The following is an 18,347-nucleotide window of genomic DNA, read 5'->3' on the forward strand; positions in this document are numbered from 1 at the left end:
GGCAGCATGCCCTGTGGAACAGAAGATGGCAGTGTTGGCACACGGACACGTATAAGTAATGCCGTTGGGACTTAGCCGAGTGACTCGTTTCAACTTCCTTTTAACATTGAAAACGGTTAAATTATGGTATCATTAAACCTTACTCTGTTCTCCGAATACGGCATATCTGTTCTTACATTAGGGTGCACGCTATATTTAAGGAGCCAATATGCGAAGGATGGAAAACATTTTTTTTATGTAAAAAGAAACGTCTTTGTCTTTTGCCTGTCTTAATCTCTTCTCCATTTAAAGCGATCAGCTCTTCTTGTGTCATTGTTGGAGTGTGGGCATGCATATTTTATCTTAATAGGGTGCGTATATTACATAGCATTAAAGAGCAGGATACAAGATTATTTGACACTCAAGTGGTAATATCTAAATGTGGCTGGAAAGTGACGACTTAGAATTTCAAGAGATGGTATTGTCGATAGAAGAATTAAAGGCATCGGCATACGCCTAAAGCGGGCTTTACACGCTACAATATATCTAACGAGCTGTCGGCGTAGTCACGTCGTTAGTGACGCACATCCGGCATCGTTAATGATATCGTAGCGTGTGACAGCTATGAACAAGCAGAAATACTCACCTTCTCGTTCATCGTTGACACGTCGCTCATTTTCAAAAATCGAACGTCCTGTTGTTCATTGTTTCCGAGGCAGCACACATCACTCCATGTGACACCCCGGGAACGATGAACACAGCTTACCTGCGTCCCACCGGCAATGCTGAAGGAAGGAGGTTGGCGGGATGTTTACGTCCCGCTCATCTCTGCCCCTCCGCTTCTATTGGCCGGCCACTGTGTGACGTCACTGTGACGCCAAACGTCCCTCCCCCTTCAGGAAGTGGATGTTCGCCACCCACAGCGAGGTCGTTTGAAAGGTAAGTACGTGTGACGGGGAGTTACAACATTGTGACACAGGCAAGAAATTGCCCAAACTATGGGGGCGAGTACGATCGCAAATGCAATCTCAAAAGAAATCGACACATGTAAAGCAGCCTTAAGACCTCACGGTTAAAACGCGTCCACAGGGTTTGTCCTCACACTGACAATTTATTTTATGGATTGAAATTAAAGAAACTTTTTATTCCATGGAACCATTGACAAATATTTTCTTTTTCAATGTTCTTGTCCACTTCTGACCAACGGGCTTTTAAGTGGTTCATTTATGCGGGTGCAACAACATGAGCATCTTGGTGAGTTTTCCTTTATTTCTGCTATCGACAACTCTGTCCATGTGGCCCATTAGATCCCCTGACTATTAGAGAGCAGCCCTAGTGGCCAAACGGGAGAGCTTCTCATTAATTTAGGCTACATAATGACTTTGATCGCATGACCGGAAGGCACGCTTTCGAAAAATTTGTCCAACCGGCTGTAGTCTGCGATTAAGTCACGCACAACCCAAAACCAAAAATTCAACAGGTTTGAATATTTTGTTTAATCAGATTGACAATCGTGAGATGGCATATCCTAATGCGATCTTCATGCCGAGTGACCAAAATCACCGTGAAGCCCATACTAGACTTTAACTGCAGAAACAGGGCGCTGGTCAGAGCTTTTTCTTCAGAAAATCAGTGGAGACACACAAAGTCACGTTTTACATATCAAACTTAAAGGCACCAGTGGTCTGATCAAATCCATCTTCTCCTCAAAACTGTTCCTCAGAGTCCAGTCTTCTTGGGTTTAAATTGCTCTGGTTCCTTTGAGCGTGGAAAGGGACTGAACCCCAACATGTCCACATCAGCAACAGTACCACCACCACACACACAACCAGGAGTCCCATCTTTCCGTAGCGTGCCGGAATGTGTAAATGGAGTACCTCGCCCACGGCTACCACCCCGTGCCACATTTCAGAATCCCAAGGCTATGGTTGGTCTATTAGCTGGGAACATTCCTTGCAAATATGTTGAATGTGTTCATATGCAGTAATGTAAATGGAGCCTTAGTGATGACTTCTGCATTTATCCTATTAGGATCAGTGAAATCAATATACTTGTTAACTGAAATATTTTTTATTTTTTTGTAAATAAAGTGGAATACAAAAATGAAAAAAATCCTTGTGTGAACAGATCCCAATAACGTGGGATCATCCCATATTAATGTGACAAATGAACGCTGATTGACTTTGTAGGATCAGTGTTCCTCCATTATGCATTTATATATGTAATAAAGAATTTATTTGGATTATCTGAGCGTGTCAGTGGGTTCCTTAGTCGTGAAGAAGCATAAGGCAGAGATGGAGAAGGGCTCAGTATAGAGAGATGGAGAGAAAAAATACGACATGCTTGTCACAAAGAAAGAGAGGAGGTTATTAAATGACTTGAGAAGGGAGTTAGCGATCCACCAGCCAGAACGGAGGAGTGATATCTCCTCTATGGTATTAATCTGGCACATATGGTTTATGATTTACCATGAAAAAGTATAGTGCTTCCAGTGAAAAAGAATGTCCCATATGTAAACACAATGCTCCCTTGTTATTAAGGCTGAGGTTTTATATGCCAGTCTTAACTCCTTCACTACCTCTGACGTTCAAGTACGTCAAAGGTAGTGTCCCTGCCTTTGATGCGAGCCGCAATCATTCCCCACACATGATGGCTGATTTAATCCTGTTTGCCCCTGTTAAAGGGAATCATTCACTAGGTTTTTGCCACGAGAGAGCAGAATAATGTAAGGGCAGAGATCCTGATTCCAGCGATATGTCACTTATGACGTTAAATAGGAAAAGGAAAAAATGGATCCAGCGTCAGAGATTAAATATAAAAATAGAAAAAAAAATGTATTGATACATTAAAAAAAGGCATCTCAAGATGTAACGACATCAGGCATTAAGGACACCTTACGTTTTTCGGATGACACACATTAAAAAACGTCCTTAAGCGGGCTTTACACGCTGCGACATCGCTAATGCGAACTCGTTGGGGTCACGGAATTCGTGACGCACATCCGGCCGCATTAGCAATGCCGTTGCGTGTAACACCGATAAGCGATTTTGCATCATTCTCAAATCTCGTAACTGCAGCAGTAACGAGGTTGTTCCTCGTTCCTGCGGCAGCACACATCGCTGCGTGTGACGCCGCAGGAATGAGGAAGCTCCCCTTACCTGCCTCCCGGCCGCTATGAGGAAGGAAGGAGGTGGGCGGGATGTTACGTCCCGCTCAGCTCCGCCCCTCCGCTGCTATTGGGTGGCGGTTCAGTGACGTCGCTGTGACGCCGCACGGACCGCCCCCTTAGAAAGGAGGCGGTTCGCCCGTCACAGCGACGTCGCCGGACAGGTATGTATGTGTGACCGGTCTGGGCGATGTTGTGCGGCACGGGCAGCGATTTGCCCGTGTCGCGCAACAGATGGGGGCGGCTACCCACACTAGCGATATCGGGACCGATATCGCAGTGTGTAAAGTAGCCTTTAGTCATAGCCACCTATGACTAAGGACGTTTTTTAATGTGTGTCGTCCGAAACGCGTGAGGTGTCCTTTATGCCTGATGTCGTTACATCTTGAAATGCCATTTTTTTAATGTATCAATAAAAAATATTTTCTATTTTTATATTTAATCTTTGGTGCTGGATCCATTTTTTCCTTTTCCTGTTTAACCGCTACACCAGACTTTGAAGTCCTGGGGCACCCACTCTAGGTAAGCTGAAAACCTTCCTTTTTCATATCACTTATGATGTGTCAATCTCTGACAGCGGCATGGGTGCACATCTTTTCTCCTGCTCATCAGTGTGACCATGACATGATTGCGGCCCACCGATGGGTTACAATGACAGGCTGGGGTCTGCTGATGACCCCCATGTCTGTCAGTACCATACTTTTGTGAACGCCAGCCACGGGCCGGCATTCATAGGAGATTGGGATTTAAGCTTTACAGATCATGGTTTCAGATATACAGATGCACTGCTATATGTAGCAAAAGCAATTGGCTAATGGTAGCTTCAAGATCCATAAGGAGAATATTTTATACAGTAAAAAATGAGAAATTTTTTCTTTAAACGTATGAAAAAAACCCTGCGAGTTCAAATCACCGCCCTTTTCCCCTATTAAAATAAAACCATTTTAAAAAAAATACACATTTGATATCTCTGAATACGTAAAAGTCCAGTTTATCAAAATATAAAACAAAATAATCCAGTCAGTAAACAACGAGAAAACCAAACAAAAACATGCTAGTATAACGTTTTTTTGGGTTGTTGGAACATAGCCAAAAGAGGCGATCAAAAGATCGTATCTACCCAAAATGGTATCAGTAAAAACATCAGATCATGGCTAAAAAATAAGCCTCACCCAGCCCCAGATGCTGAAAAATGAAATTGGTACGTTTCTTGGAAAATGGTGATACAAGCAAAAAAAAAAGATTTAATTACCAATTTCCAATTTTTTTCACCACTATACAGTGTGTCCACCCATAACCTGTCCACCACCATTAACTTGAGAACGGCGGCAGCTATAGGAATAGAAGTGGTGTCTAGGTATAGTAAAGTAGCCATGCGCTACGCAATGAAACTACCTATAGCGACACCTGGTGGAAAACAACGGAGTTAGCATTTTTATCTCGAAAACAGAATGAGATAGAGAAAAAAAGTGAATTACAAAGTTGTCGGGCATCATCAATTCAATACAAATTGACACCTTGCATACAGAAATGCTATGATATGAAACCCATGACCCCCCAAAACATTGAATGCTGGTCACGCATATTGCGCTCATTTAACTTTGAGGCTCAAAGTGGCCACCGTCAGCTGCAATGCACATCTGGACTCTGGACAGCATACTGTATCTTGCTGCACGTTGTGCAATGTGGTAGGTGACACATTTGCACAAGCATCTGTAATACGTCATCGTAGGTCCTGCAATGTTGGTGGAGGGGTCGCATACACCTGCTGTTTGATGTGACCTCACAGAAAGAAGTCCAATGGGGCAGGTCAGGTGAGCATGGAGGCCACTCCACGCAGCCACCATACCCAATGATTTGTAGGAAAATCTCCATGAGGTATCGCTTCACGTCCGTAGCCTTGTGAGTTTTACACATTCTAATCATAGCATTTCTGTATGCAAGGTGTCGACTCGTATTGAATTGATGATGCCCTACAACTTTGTAATTCACTTTTTTTCTCTATCTCGTTCTGTTTTCGAGATAAAAATGCTAACTCCGTTGTTTTCCACCAGGTGGCGCTATAGGTGGTTTCATTGCGTAGCGCATGACTACTTTACTATACCTAGACACCACTTCTATGCCTATAGCTGCCGCCGTTCTCAAGTTAATGGCGGTGGACAGGATATGGGTGGACACACTGTATACAGTCATATGAAAAGGTTTGGGAACCCCTATTAATGTTAACCTTTTTTCTTTATAACAATTTGGGTTATGCAACAGCTATTTCAGTTTCATATATCTAATAACTGATGGACTGAGTAATATTTCTTGATTCAAATGAGGTTTATTGTACTAACAGAAAATGCGCAATCCGCATTTAAACAAAATTTGACTGGAGCAAAAGTATGGGCACCTCAACATAAAAGTGACATTAATATTTTGTAGATCCTCCTTTTGCAAAAATAACAGCCTCTAGTCGCTTCCTGTAGCTTTTAATGAGTTCCTGGATCCTGGATGAAGGTATATTTGACCATTCCTGTTTACAAAACAATTCCAGTTCAGTTAAGTTTGATGGTCGCCGAGCATGGACAGCCCGCTTCAAATCATCCCATAGATGTTCAATGATATTCAGGTCTGGGGACTGGGATGGCCATTCCAGAACATTGTAATTGTTCCTCTGCATGAATGCCTGAGTAGATTTGGAGCGGTGTTTTGGATCATTGTCTTGCTGAAATATCCATCCCCTGCGTAACTTCAACTTCGTCACTGATTCTTGCACATTGTCAAGAATCTGCTGATACTGAGTTGAATCCATGCGACCCTCAACTTTAACAAGATTCCTGATGCCGGCATTGGCAACACAGCCCCAAAGCACGATGGAACCTCCACCAAATTTTACTGTGGGTAGCAAGTGCTTTTCTTGGAATGCCATGGTTTTTTGCCTCCATGCATAACGCCTTTTTGTATGACCAAACAACTCAATCTTTGTTTCATCAGTCCACAGGACCTTCTTCCAAAATGTAACTGGCTTGTCCAAATGTGCTTTTGTATACCTCAGGCGACTCTGTTTGTGGCGTGCTTGCAGAAACGGCTTCTTTGCTTCACTCTCCCATACAGCTTCTCCTTGTGCAACGTGCGCTGTACTGTTGACCGATGCACATTGACACCATCTGCAGCAAGATGATGCTGCAGGTCTTTGAAGGTGGTCTGTGGATTGTCCTTGACTGTTCTCACCATTCTTCTTCTCTGCCTTTCTGATATTTTTCTTGGCCTGCCACTTCTGGGCTTAACAAGAACTGTACCTGTGTTCTTCCATTTCCTTACTATGTTCCTCACAGTGGAAACTGACAGTTTAAATCTCTGAGACAACTTTTTGTATCTTTCCCCTGAACAACTATGTTGAATAATCTTTGTTTTCAGATCATTTGAGAGTTGTTTTGAGGAGCCCATGATGCCACTCTTCATAGGAGATTCAAATAGGAGAACAACTTGCAAGTGGCCACCTTAAATACCTTTTCTCACAATTGGATACACCTGCCTATGAAGCTCAAAGCTCAATGAGGTTATAAAACCAATTTAGTGCTTTAGTAAGTCAGTAAAAAGTAGTTATGAGTGTTCAAATGAAGAAATTGATAAGGGTGGCCATACTGTTGCTCCGGTCAAATTTTGTTTAAATGCGGATTGCACATTTTTTGTTAGTACAATAAACCTCATTTCAATCCAGAAATATTACTCAGTCCATCAGTTATTAGATATATGTAACTGAAATAGCTGTTGCAAAAACCCAAATTGTTACAAAGAAAAAAAGGTTAACATTAACATTAATAGGGGTGCACAAACTTTTTCATATGACTGTATATAAAAAAACTATACATGTTTGGTATCTGTGTACTCGTACTGACCTGGAGAATCATACTGCAAGGACAGTTTTACTGTATATTGAACATGACAAACCTATAAATGTACAAAGAGCAAAGCATAAGGAGCCTAAAGGCACAACATTAAATGAAAACCTATCAGAATCAAGTGCAAGACCAATTGAAATGAGAAGTAACATAGTAGTTTAATTTTACTGAATCAATGCTGCTGGTTGATAATCAGTGAAGATGTCCAAAGAGTCCAAGGTGTTACTGTCAACACGTTTCAAAGTACATCAGGAGAACCACAGAAAGTCTTTCTTTGCACTCCTGATGGAGTCATTTGTTCTGTGAAACACGTTGAGATAAACCATATTGATGATATAGCACCCTGGACTCTCTGGATATCTTCTTTAGCATACCTACATGTTCTGTACCTGAGCTCTACTCTAGACTTTCCAGCGGAGCAGCAGCAGCTGGATCTACATTTTGAGCCTTCAAAAGAATTGTGCTTTCTCACAACCCAACACGGTGAGCGGTGCCACATTATGACAAAACGCTGTTGTCTGGATAATGCCCTATTGCACTTATTTTGTCCCCCCAGTTTCTTCTCTGATCACTTTGGAACATCTTCAACTGTTGTGCACCACATATAGAAATGTACGACAAGCAAGGACTACGTGTGCATTTTCTCATAAGGGTGCGTTACACGCTGCGACATCGCTAGCGATAGCTAGCGATGTTGTGCGCGATAGCACCCGCCCCCGTCGTTCGTGCGACATTTGGTGATCGCTGCCGTAGCGAACATTATTGCTACAGCAGCGTCACACGCACATACCTTTTCAGCGACGTCGCTGTGACCGCTGAACAATCCCTCCTTCAAGGGGGAGGTGCGTTCGGTGTCATAGTGAAGTCACTGCGGCGTCACTAAGCCCAATAGCAGAGGAGGGGCAGAGATGAGCGGCAGGAACATGCCGCCCACCTCCTTCCTTCCTCATTGCCGGTGGACGCAGGTAAGGAGATGTTCGTCGTTCCTGCGGCGTCACACATAGCGATGTGTGACGCTGCAGGAACGACGAACTACCAGCGGTATGCACCACCAACGATATGAAAAGGAGCGACGTGTCAACGATCAACGATTTTTGACGTTTTTGCGATCGTTGATCATCGCTCCTTGGTGTCACACGCTGCGATGTCGCTAATGGCGCCGGATGTGCGTCACTAACGAAGTGACCCTGACGATATATCGTTAGCGATGTTGCAGCATGTAAAGCAAACTATACATTTACATCACTTTTGTAGTATACATTACAATAAATTAGACTGGGGCACTTGACTTTAATGGCCAAGCCTGATTCACAAATTCTGATGTGAATTAAATCTTACGGAACAGAGAGACAGACTCATTTTCTTTATAAAGGGAACCTGTCACCAGATTTGTCCCTTATAAGCTGTGGCCACCACCAGTCAGCCTTTATATACAGGATTCTAGAATACTGTATGTAAGTGCTCAGGCTGATCTGTATAACGTAAAATACTCCTTTATTATACTCACCTGAGGGGCTGTCCGGTCCGAAGTCTCTCTATCCTTCAAGCCACACATCCAAGCCCTCTTCACCTCATGCAGACTACAACTCAAAAATATCTCCCGGATTCGTGCTTTCCTTAACTAAGAATCAGCAAAAACATTAGTGCATGCCCTCATCATCTCCCGCCTCGACTACTGCAACCTCCTGCTATCTGGCCTCCCTTCCAACACTCTTGCACCCCTCCAATCTATCCTAAACTCTGTGGCCCGCTTAATCCACCTCTCCCCTCGCTATTCCCCAGCCTCGCCTCTCTGCCAATCCCTTCACTGGCTTCCCATCGCCCAACGACTCCAGTTCAAAACATTAACCATGACATACAAAGCCATCCACAACCTGTCTCCTCCCTACATCTGTGACCTAGTCTCCCGTTACCTACCTGCACGCAACCTCAGATCTTCACAAGATCTCCTTCTCTACTCCTGTCTTATCTCCTCTTCCCACAATCGCATACAAGATTTCTCCCGTGCCTCCCCCATACTCTGGAACGCTCTACCTCAGCATATCAGACTCTCCCCTACCGTGGAAAGCTTCAAGAGGAACCTCAAGACCCACCTCTTCCAACAAGCCTACAACCTACAATAGCCCTCAGTCCAGTAGACCACTGCACAACCAGCTCTGTCCTCACCTATTGTACCATCACCCATTCCCTATAGACTGTGAGCCCTCGCGGGCAGGGTCCTCTCTCCTCCTATACCAGTCTGTTTTGTACTGTTAATGATTGTTGTACGTATACCCTCTTTCACATGTAAAGCGCCATGGAATAAATGGCGCTATAATAATAAAAAATAATAATAATAATAATAATGGATGTCGCAGATCTCGGTCTGACACCTCCTTTCTTCTTGATCCTTTCTTCTTTCTTCTGTGATCGCCGTCCTCCTTCTTGCTTCATGTGGATGACGCGTCCTATATTATCTACACATCCTCCTCTGCACATACACTTCTCTATGCCCTGTTGAGGGCAGATCAAAGTACTGTAGTGTGCATGCCTGGGCAGTCTTTGACCCTTTCCCCGTGCCTGCGCTTTACAGTTTTTTGCTCTGCCTGTAGCAGGGCAGAGAGAAGTGCACGTGCACAAGTAGCACAATGGATGACACAGTGTGGGTGACGAAGGACCCGTCATCCACAAAGACCTTGGAAGGAGGATGGCGATCACAAGCAGAGAGGAGGCGCCTGATCAAGACCAGTGACGCTTATCAAATCGGACTGCCCCATAGGTGAGTATACTAAAAGCTCTTTTCTTCGGCGCTCCATTGGGAGACCCAGACGATTGGGGTGTATAGCACTGCCTCCGGAGGCCACACAAAGCAATTACACTAAAAAGTGTAAGGCCCCTCCCCTTCTGGCTATACACCCCCAGTGGGATCACTGGCTCACCAGTTTTCTGCTTTGTGCGAAGGAGGTCAGACATCCACGCATAGCTCCACTGTTTAGTCAGCAGTAGCTGCTGACTATATCGGATGGAAGAAAAGAGGGCCCATATGGGGCCCCCAGCATGCTCCCTTCTTACCCCACTTGTGGTTTGTAAGGTTGAGGTACCCATTGCGGGTACGGAGGCTGGAGCCCACATGCTGTTTTCCTTCCCCATCCCCCTGGGGGGCTCTGAGGAAGTGGGATCTTACCGGCCACCAAGCCCTGAGGCCGGGCTCCATCCACAGACCCATAGAACCTGCTGGATGTGGAGCGGGAGTGCCGTTCAGGGACAAGGCCCTGCAACTTTCAGGTACTCTGTGTCCCCGTATGGCAGGCCACGCACACCCCAGGCTTGCTGGGTGTGCTAGTGCGCCGGGGACTGTAGCGCTGTGCGCTGGGCTTATAGTCCCCGCAGATTACTGGGGGACTTTATGTGTGTGGATCGCCGCGCCGACCGCCCCTGGAGCGGCGGCGCAGCTGCGACTTGTAGTGCGCCGGGGACGCGCCGACCGCGCTTTTACGGCGGCGGCGCTTCTAACTTTAGTCCCCGGTTTTTCTGCGGCCTAGCTCCGCTTCGTTAACGCCCCCCACCCTGTCAATCAGGGTAGGGGAGAGACGTTGTTCAATCGGCAGCGCCGAGGGCTGGAGCACGATTTACATGCTCCAGCCCTCTCACTGAGCACAGTAGGACACAGGCTTCGCGTTTTTTCTCTGTGCACGCCCTAGGCCCGCCCCCAGGCTTGCAGCTCCCCAGGACGCCGGCAGCCATTATACACATGCAGTCTGGCTGGAGAACGGACGCAGGCTCTGAGGGACCCAGGCTAGGGGTTTCTGGCGACCACACACCCGCGCTAAGCGGGCGGTAAGCAGCACATACGTGCGGCCCCACTAGTGCCACAGTGTTATATTTGTGTACTGCACTGTAAGGTCGCTTCTTGGCTGTACACCCTATATTGCTTTGAGGAGACAACAGCATGTCATCCGCAAAACGCAAGGGTGCCAAGGCACGGGCTGTATACACTGCTTGTACAGCATGTGGGGCTAATCTACCAGCAGGCTCCAACGACTCTCATTGTGTGCAATGTTCAGTCCCAGTGGCACTTCGTCAGCCAGAGCCTATTGTGGTGGTAGCCCAGGCAGAGACGCCTGTGAACCCTACCCCGGTGACGGGGACAGAATTTGCAGTCTTTGCTGATAAAATGTCTGTGACTATGACAAAAATCCTGGAGACCTTGCAGTCCAGGCCAGTTGCTCAGACCATGGACACCGCTGTGTCTATGTTCCCCGGCCCCCCTCAGCTGGAATTAATCCGTAATTCAAGGGGGTCCCAGGCATCACAGGCTGAGGGCTCTGACTCCGATGACAGTCCCAGTCCGCCTAAGCGAGCTCGCTGGGAGAGACCCTCCACGTCATCACGCGGATCAGGGTCTCAGCGAGAAGGGTCTCTATATGATGGCTCAGAGGTGGGTGATCAGGAGTCTTGTCCTGACGCCGCACTCAATTTGGATACGCCAGATGGTGACGCCATGGTAAATGACCTTATAGCGGCCATCAATAGGCTGTTGGATATTTCTCCCCCAGCCCCTTCTGCAGAGGAGGCAGCTGCACAGCAGGAGAAATTCCATTTCCTGTATCCCAAGCGTAAATTGAGTACTTTTCTGGACCACTCTGACTTCAGAGAATCCATCCAGAAACACAATACTTATCCGGACAAGCGTTTTTCTAAACGCCTTAAGGATACACGTTATCCTTTTCCCCCTGACGTGGTCAAACGCTGGACCCAGTGTCCAAAAGTGGACCCTCCAATATCCAGGCTTGCGGCTAGGTCCATAGTTGCAGTGGAGGATGGGGCTTCACTTAAAGATGCCAATGACAGACAGATGGACCTTTGGTTGAAATCTGTCTATGAAGCTATCGGCGCGTCGTTTGCTCCAGCATTCGCGGCCGTGTGGGCGCTCCAAGCTATTTCAGCTGGTCTGGCACAGGTGGACTCTCTCATACGTCCAGCAGTGCCGCAAGTGGCGTCCCTAACTATGCAAATGTCTGCGTTTGCGACCTACGCTATCAATGCGGTACTGGACTCTACGAGCCGTACCTCAATGGCATCCGCCAACTCTGTAGTTTTGCGCAGAGCCTTGTGGTTAAAGGAATGGAAAGCAGATTCTGCTTCTAAAAAATGTTTAACCAGCTTGCCATTATCTGGAGACAGACTGTTTGGTGAGCAATTGGCGGAAATCATTAAACAGTCCAAAGGTAAGGACTCCTCCTTACCCCAGCCCAGATCAAGCAAACCTCCACAGAGGAAGTGGCAGTCAAAGTTTCGGTCCTTTCGAGGCTCGGGCAAGCCCCAATTCTCCTCGTCCAAAGGGACTCAGAAAGAGCAAAGGAGCTCTGATTCCTGGCGGGCTCACTCACGCCCCAAGAAAGCAACCGGAGGTACCGCTTCCAAGGCGGCTGCCTCATGACTTTCGGCCGCCTCCCTCCGCATCCTCGGTCGGTGGCAGGCTCTCCCGCTTTTGCGACATTTGGCTGCCACAGGTCAAAGACCGGTGGGTAACAGACATTTTGTCTCACGGGTACAGGATAGAGTTCAGTTCTCGTCCTCCGCCTCGGTTCTTCAGAACTTCCCCACATCCCGACCGAGCAGATGCCCTTCTGCAGGCGGTGAATTCTCTAAGAGCAGAAGGAGTGGTGGTCCCTGTTCCTCTTCAGGAACGAGGTCAAGGTTTTTACTCCAATCTCTTTGTGGTGCCAAAAAAGGACGGCTCATTCCGTCCTGTTCTGGACCTAAAACTGCTCAACAAGCATGTGAACGCCAGGCGGTTCCGGATGGAATCCCTCCGCTCAGTCATTGCCTCAATGTCTCAAGGAGATTTCCTAGCATCAATAGACATCAAGGATGCTTATCTCCACGTGCCGATTGCTACAGAGCACCAACGCTTTCTCCGCTTCGTGATAGGAGACGACCATCTTCAGTTCGTAGCTCTGCCATTTGGTCTGGCGACAGCCCCACGGGTGTTCACCAAGATCATGGCGGCAGTGGTAGCAGTCTTGCACTCTCAGGGACACTCTGTGATCCCTTACTTGGACGATCTACTGGTCAAGGCACCCTCTCAAGAGGCATGCCAACTCAGCTTGACTGTTGCACTGGAGACTCTCCAGACGTTCGGGTGGATCATCAACTTCTCAAAGTCAAATCTGTCACCGACCCAATCACTAACGTATCTTGGCATGGAGTTTCATACTCTCTCAGCGATAGTGAAGCTTCCGCTGGACAAGCAGCGGTCTCTACAGACTGGGGTGCAGGCTCTCCTTCAAGGTCAGTCGCACTCCTTAAGACGCCTCATGCACTTCCTCGGGAAGATGGTGGCGGCAATGGAGGCGGTTCCGTTTGCGCAGTTTCATCTGCGCCCACTTCAATGGGACATTCTCCGCCAATGGGACGGGAAGTCAAAATCCCTGGACAGGAAAGTCTCCCTTTCCCAGACGGCCAAGGACTCTCTGCAGTGGTGGCTTCTTCCCACCTCATTATCACAGGGAAGATCCTTCCTACCACCGTCTTGGGCGGTGGTCACGACAGACGCGAGTCTGTCAGGGTGGGGAGCAGTTTTTCTCCACCACAGGGCTCAGGATACGTGGACTCAGCAGGAGTCCACCCTTCAGATCAATGTTCTGGAAATCAGAGCAGTGTATCTTGCCCTACTAGCCTTCCAGCAGTGGCTGGAAGGGAGGCAGATCCGAATTCAGTCGGACAACTCCACAGCGGTGGCATACATCAACCACCAAGGGGGGACACGCAGTCGGCAAGCCTTCCAGGAAGTCCGGCGGATTCTGATGTGGGTGGAAGCCACGGCCTCCACCATATCCGCAGTTCACATCCCCGGCGTAGAAAACTGGGAAGCAGACTTCCTCAGTCGCCAGGGCATGGACGCAGGGGAATGGTCCCTTCACCCAGACGTGTTTCAGGAAATCTGTCGCCGATGGGGAAGGCCGGACGTCGACCTCATGGCGTCCCGGCACAACAACAAGGTCCCAACCTTCATGGCACGGTCTCGCGATCAAAGAGCGCTGGCGGCAGACGCCCTAGTGCAAGATTGGTCGCAGTTCCGGCTCCCTTATGTGTTTCCACCTCTGGCACTCTTGCCCAGAGTGCTACGCAAGATCAGATCCGATTGCAGCCTCGTCATACTCGTCGCCCCAGACTGGCCGAGGAGGGCGTGGTATCCGGATCTGTGGCAGCTCACGGTCGGCCAACCGTGGGCACTACCAGACCGACCAGACTTACTGTCCCAAGGGCCGTTTTTCCATCGGAATTCTGCGGCCCTGAACCTGACTGTGTGGCCATTGAGTCCTGGATCCTAGCGTCTTCAGGATTATCCCAAGGGGTCGTTGCCACCATGAGACAGGCTAGGAAGCCCACGTCCGCTAAGATCTACCACAGAACGTGGAGGATATTCTTATCCTGGTGCTCTGCTCAGGGAGTGTCTCCCTGGCCATTTGCATTGCCTACCTTTCTTTCTTTCCTGCAATCTGGGTTAGAAAAAGGTTTGTCGCTCGGCTCCCTTAAAGGTCAGGTCTCGGCGCTATCCGTCTTTTTTCAGAGGCGTTTGGCACGCCTTCCTAAGGTGCGCACGTTCCTACAGGGGGTTTGCCATATCGTACCCCCGTACAAGCGGCCGTTAGATCCATGGGATCTGAACAGGGTACTAGTTGCCCTCCAGAAGCCGCCCTTCGAGCCTCTGAGGGAGGTTTCACTTTCTAGACTATCACAGAAAGTGGCTTTTCTGGTAGCGATCACATCTCTTCGGAGAGTGTCTGAGCTGGCAGCGCTATCATCCAAGGCTCCCTTCCTGGTCTTCCACCAGGACAAGGTAGTGCTGCGCCCCATTCAGGAGTTTCTCCCGAAGGTGGTATCCTCTTTTCATCTTAATCAGGATATCTCTTTGCCTTCGTTTTGTCCTCATGCAGTTCATCGGTATGAGAAGGATTTACATTTGTTAGATCTGGTGAGAGCACTCAGAATCTACATTTCCCGCACGGCGCCCTTGCGCCGTTCGGATGCACTCTTTGTCCTTGTCGCTGGTAAGCGCAAAGGGTCGCAGGCTTCTAAGGCCACCCTGGCTCGATGGATCAAAGAACCAATTCTTGAAGCCTACCGTTCTGCTGGGCTTCCGGTTCCATCAGGGCTGAAGGCCCATTCTACCAGAGCCGTGGGTGCGTCCTGGGCATTGCGACACCAGGCTACGGCTCAACAGGTGTGCCAGGCAGCTACCTGGTCGAGTCTGCACACTTTCACCAAACATTATCAGGTGCATACCTATGCTTCGGCGGACGCCAGCCTAGGTAGAAGAGTCCTGCAGGCGGCAGTTGCCTCCCTATAGGGGAGGGCTGTCTTGCAGCTCTAACATGAGGTATTCTTTACCCACCCAGGGACAGCTTTTGGACGTCCCAATCGTCTGGGTCTCCCAATGGAGCGCCGAAGAAGAAGGGAATTTTGTTACTTACCGTAAATTCCTTTTCTTCTAGCTCCTATTGGGAGACCCAGCACCCGCCCTGTTGTCCTTCGGGATTTTTGGTTGTTTTTCGGGTACACGTGTTGTTCATGTTGAACGGTTTTCAGTTCTCCGACGTTACTTCGGAGTGAATTTGTTTAAACCAGTTATTGGCTTTCCTCCTTCTTGCTTTTGCACTAAAACTGGTGAGCCAGTGATCCCACTGGGGGTGTATAGCCAGAAGGGGAGGGGCCTTACACTTTTTAGTGTAATTGCTTTGTGTGGCCTCCGGAGGCAGTGCTATACACCCCAATCGTCTGGGTCTCCCAATAGGAGCTAGAAGAAAAGGAATTTACGGTAAGTAACAAAATTCCCTTCTTTTATGTTATACAGAGCAGCCTGGGCACTTATATACAGTATTCTAGGTGGCTGCAGCTTACATCGGTCAAGTCTGGTGACTGGTTCCCTTTAAAACTGATGTGTACTGTATATGGATTAATGATACTCAGTGCTCCCCAAAGATGTTTTAAGACCTCATTGGAGGCATAGTGTGCAAAATCAATTTTTCAAAAATATATAAAGTAAAAATAAAGTAGAAAATAAAGAATAAATAAAATAAAACATTGCAAAGCTTCTCCTATACATTACAGTGTTAATCATGGACGGCATGCGGGTTGTGTACTGATGCCATCTATGTGTACCCTGTGATTTTTATGGACCCACAGACTCCTAATATTGATGCATCACTCAGATTGAAAACGAGATTATTTTTTAGAATGCACAGATTATAATGGAAATCTTCTATCCACAAAAATCACAGGTAGAATGCGCTTGTGAAAAACGGACGTCTGAATGAGGCTTTATACAGAGCATTCAGGTTACATATTTTCATTTTTATTCCAGCCAGGAAAGAGCTAAAAAAAACCCCAGATTTTAGGATTTGGTCAGCCGTATGTCAGGCTAACTAAAAAAACAGTATTGTTTACTGAGAGAAGCTGGAGCAGCCCCAATGTGACTGATTCGGAAGCTTTTGGCTCTTCTAGTTACTTTTTTTGGCTAATATGCTGTATCTCTTTCTATTTACATATTATAGATATTTAGTTGTCTAAATGCTTATTTGCTATTTTATGTATTCTGTTCACCAGGACCTGTCTGGAGCGTTAGTTTTTGTGCACACAGCATCTTTTACACACCGGCGCAGTGAGCGAGTTTCCCCTGTGTAAGTTGGTCAGGAAAATTCCGGCGGTCATATTCCTGAAGCTGCTTTAGGCTGAGGCCACACGGGGATTACTTCGAGTTCTTGCATGACACTCTGCTCACGCTCGCAGCACAGTGGGAGCCGAGTGTCATGCGACTGTGGTCTGATCATGCGATCAGACCACAGTTGCAGAGGGAAGGGCCGGCGCTGAGGAGGAGAGGGACGGATTTATCTCCCTATCTCCTCCGTTGCCAGCTGATGCGAGAATCGCACTGCTCTCGTGTTACACCGGTGTATCACAAGACTAATGCGATGTTCCTCTCGCCCCATAGATTGATTGGGTGCGAGTGGAACAAGATCGCATTGCACCCGCAGCATGCTGTGACTGTTTTCTCAGTCCGATTAGGGCTGAGAAAACAGTCGGTCATGGGAGCTGCCCCATAGAGTAATATTGGTTCGAGTGCAATGTGATTTTTTTTTATCGCATTCCACTCACTCCATATTAGTCTCTGTGTGTGCTGACCCTAACCGTCGTTCTTGCTTCTCTGCTGGTGTCTTTTACACCATAATGTGCGGCTTCCGCAAAGAGAAGAATGAGCATGTCACATCTATTAACTGATTCAGGGTTTCCAAACTGTCCAATAATCTGGACAGTTTTTCATTTCAATAATTATAAACTACAAGTATCTAGACAATCTAAGAGAGAATAATATCAGGTATTTCCTGCACATATACCATGGGGAATGATCTGCTTTACACATTTTGCTCGGAAAGTCACAGCGTATTCTCTTTTCAGTTAGTGGTTGCATTATCCTCACTGGCGATGGTGCGTCTCGATGACCCTATTTGCTTGTCAAGTTCTTTGCTCTAAATTGAAGGGCATCCAGCACCGGGTCAGCTGTCACTGAGGGTCAGGCTTTCACCACTACAGTTTAGAGCATAAATGTTTGAAAATTTGTCAAATAATGGAATTTCCTCCCTGACCTTGTGTGCAGGATAATCTCTTTTTTATAACACTAATTTGTCTTTGCTCTTGTTTCTAATTACACACAGGTCTGCGATCCATGCCCTTCGTCCCGGAGGATCAGTAGTGTATTCTACATGCACATTATCGGAGGCAGAAAACAGTGCCGTGGTTTCCAATATCTTGAACTCTTGCAGAGATGTCATCCCCGTGGATCTGAGTGACATGGCCAATACCTTATCTCAAGAGTTCACCTTTGCAGCACATGTAACTCATGGACTTTTAGTTCTTCCACATAAAGGAAAAGCCTGGGGACCTATGTTTGTATCTAAGTTAATAAAACTATAGTTCGCTTCTTGTGGTCAGCATTAATTGATTACCTTCTCTCAACTAACCTTGAGGGGTTGTCGGAGAAGAAATAAACAAGCACCAGGAAATGTTATAAAATAGAAGAAAACATTACTGTTACACTAGCGGGTGTGGACCCACTGCGCTACGCATCGGGCTTACCCGGAGGGGTGTGACTAAGTGCCTACTGGAATTTCAACATAGCCTCTGATTATGCGGCTGGACTGGGCTGCCGGTAGACACCAGTTACCACTCCAAGGTGGTCCCCGCTACTGCAGCAGCTGACCCAAAGTTCAGGGACGTAGGTACGGAGGGCAGGCAGGACGGAGAGGGTAGTGGAAACTGACAGGACAGAGTAC

At 47.4% G+C, this 18,347-nt stretch overlaps 1 protein-coding gene across 1 annotated transcript in view; it reads left to right on the plus strand.

Moving 5' to 3' along the window:
- NSUN3 (NOP2/Sun RNA methyltransferase 3) overlaps positions 1-17,989 on the plus strand; it is a 76,881-nt gene extending 58,892 nt beyond the window's left edge. Inside the window, exon 6 of the mRNA XM_075333097.1 lies at positions 17,730-17,989. Within this exon, the coding sequence (XP_075189212.1) occupies positions 17,730-17,988 (259 nt within the window). The 3' untranslated portion in view covers position 17,989. The remainder of the gene's footprint in view (positions 1-17,729) is intronic.
- Positions 17,990-18,347: the final 358 nt, after the last annotated feature.

Source organism: Anomaloglossus baeobatrachus, chromosome 2 (genome assembly GCF_048569485.1).
Source record: "Anomaloglossus baeobatrachus isolate aAnoBae1 chromosome 2, aAnoBae1.hap1, whole genome shotgun sequence".
Taxonomy (NCBI): Eukaryota; Metazoa; Chordata; class Amphibia; order Anura; family Aromobatidae; genus Anomaloglossus; species Anomaloglossus baeobatrachus.